Source organism: Sapajus apella, unplaced genomic scaffold, assembly GCF_009761245.1.
Source record: "Sapajus apella isolate SASKATOON/1434 unplaced genomic scaffold, GSC_monkey_1.0 scaffold3, whole genome shotgun sequence".
In the NCBI taxonomy this organism is placed as follows: domain Eukaryota; kingdom Metazoa; phylum Chordata; class Mammalia; order Primates; family Cebidae; genus Sapajus; species Sapajus apella.
This window is the reverse complement of record NW_022436943.1, coordinates 3,021,249-3,022,398: the sequence shown is the minus strand read 5'-3', so window position 1 is coordinate 3,022,398 and position 1,150 is coordinate 3,021,249. Positions and strand designations below refer to the sequence as shown.

Genomic DNA, 1,150 nt, shown 5'->3' with positions numbered 1-1,150 from the left:
AAAGGTTCCCTTTGACCTGGTGGTGTGGTCAGATGGTAGGGCTTAATTCCCCCACCCTCACTGCCCTGGAAGTACTTGCTAGTTATAAGAGAATACGCAGTCTTGAAGGAAGTCCCATCAACAAAAACGTTCTTTGCAAAGAAAACAGCATTTTAATAGGTTTCTGTCTCTTGCCCTGCATCCACCCTTTAGAATGGTTCAGAACTAGGCTGGGCACGGTGGCTCATGCCTGTAATCCCAGCACTTTGGGAGTCTGAGGTGGGTGGATCTTTTGAGGTCAGGAGTTCAAAACCAGCCTGACCAACCTGATGAAACCCCATCTCTACTAAAAATACAAAAAAATTACCCGTGTGTGGGGGTGCATGCATGTAGTCCCAGCTACTCAGAGGCTAAGGCAAAATAATCACGCAAACCCAGGAGGCAGAGGTTGCTGGGAGCCAAGATTGTGCCACTGCACTCTAGCCTGGGCTACAGAATGAAACTCCATCTAAAGAGAAAAAAAAAGTATAGATGAGGCCCAGACAGACAGCAGCTGAAGCCAAACAGAATTCTTAAGCATTTGGAAGCTTATGTATCCACATCTGTCTTTTTTCTTTTTTCCTGAGCCGTGGTCTAGCTCTGTCTTCCAGGCAGCTGGAGTGCAGTGGCATGATCTCGGCTCACTTCAACCTCCACCACCGGGGCTCAAGTGATTTGCTCACCTCAATCTCCCAACTAGCTGAGCTGGGCAAGAAAGAGAAACTCCATCTCAAAAAAAAAAAAGTTCAGAACTTGCGGATAATCCACATTTCAGAGGTCCCTGAATATACAAAATGTCCCTGGATCCAGACCGGTGACTTCTAACTCGTGTGCAGTAGGAGGGCAGAGTCATGCTAGAACTTTTGTACTGGTCCTAAATCATAGCTGTCTGCTTTAATCCGTTGCTTTCTGATAAGCATGTCTGAATTGCTGCCCAAGGAATACTCTCTGGAATGACTAAAGGGATTTGCTAATGAGGGCTTTTTCTTTTGCAGCCTCCTAATTTTCCCTACAGAGACGATGTCATGTCAGTGAATCCTACCTGTTTGGTCCTTATTATTCTTCTGTTTATTAGCATTATCTTGACTTTCAAGGTAAGCATGAAGATTTTACTTATAGTCTAAAAATATTA

At 44.7% G+C, this 1,150-nt stretch overlaps 1 protein-coding gene across 1 annotated transcript in view; it reads left to right on the top strand.

The window, feature by feature from the left end:
• The first annotated feature begins 993 nt into the window (after positions 1-993).
• LAPTM4B (lysosomal protein transmembrane 4 beta) overlaps positions 994-1,150 on the top strand; it is a 20,389-nt gene continuing 20,232 nt past the window's right edge. The window contains exon 1 of the mRNA XM_032248460.1: positions 994-1,112. Within this exon, the coding sequence (XP_032104351.1) occupies positions 1,044-1,112 (69 nt within the window). The 5' untranslated portion in view covers positions 994-1,043. The remainder of the gene's footprint in view (positions 1,113-1,150) is intronic.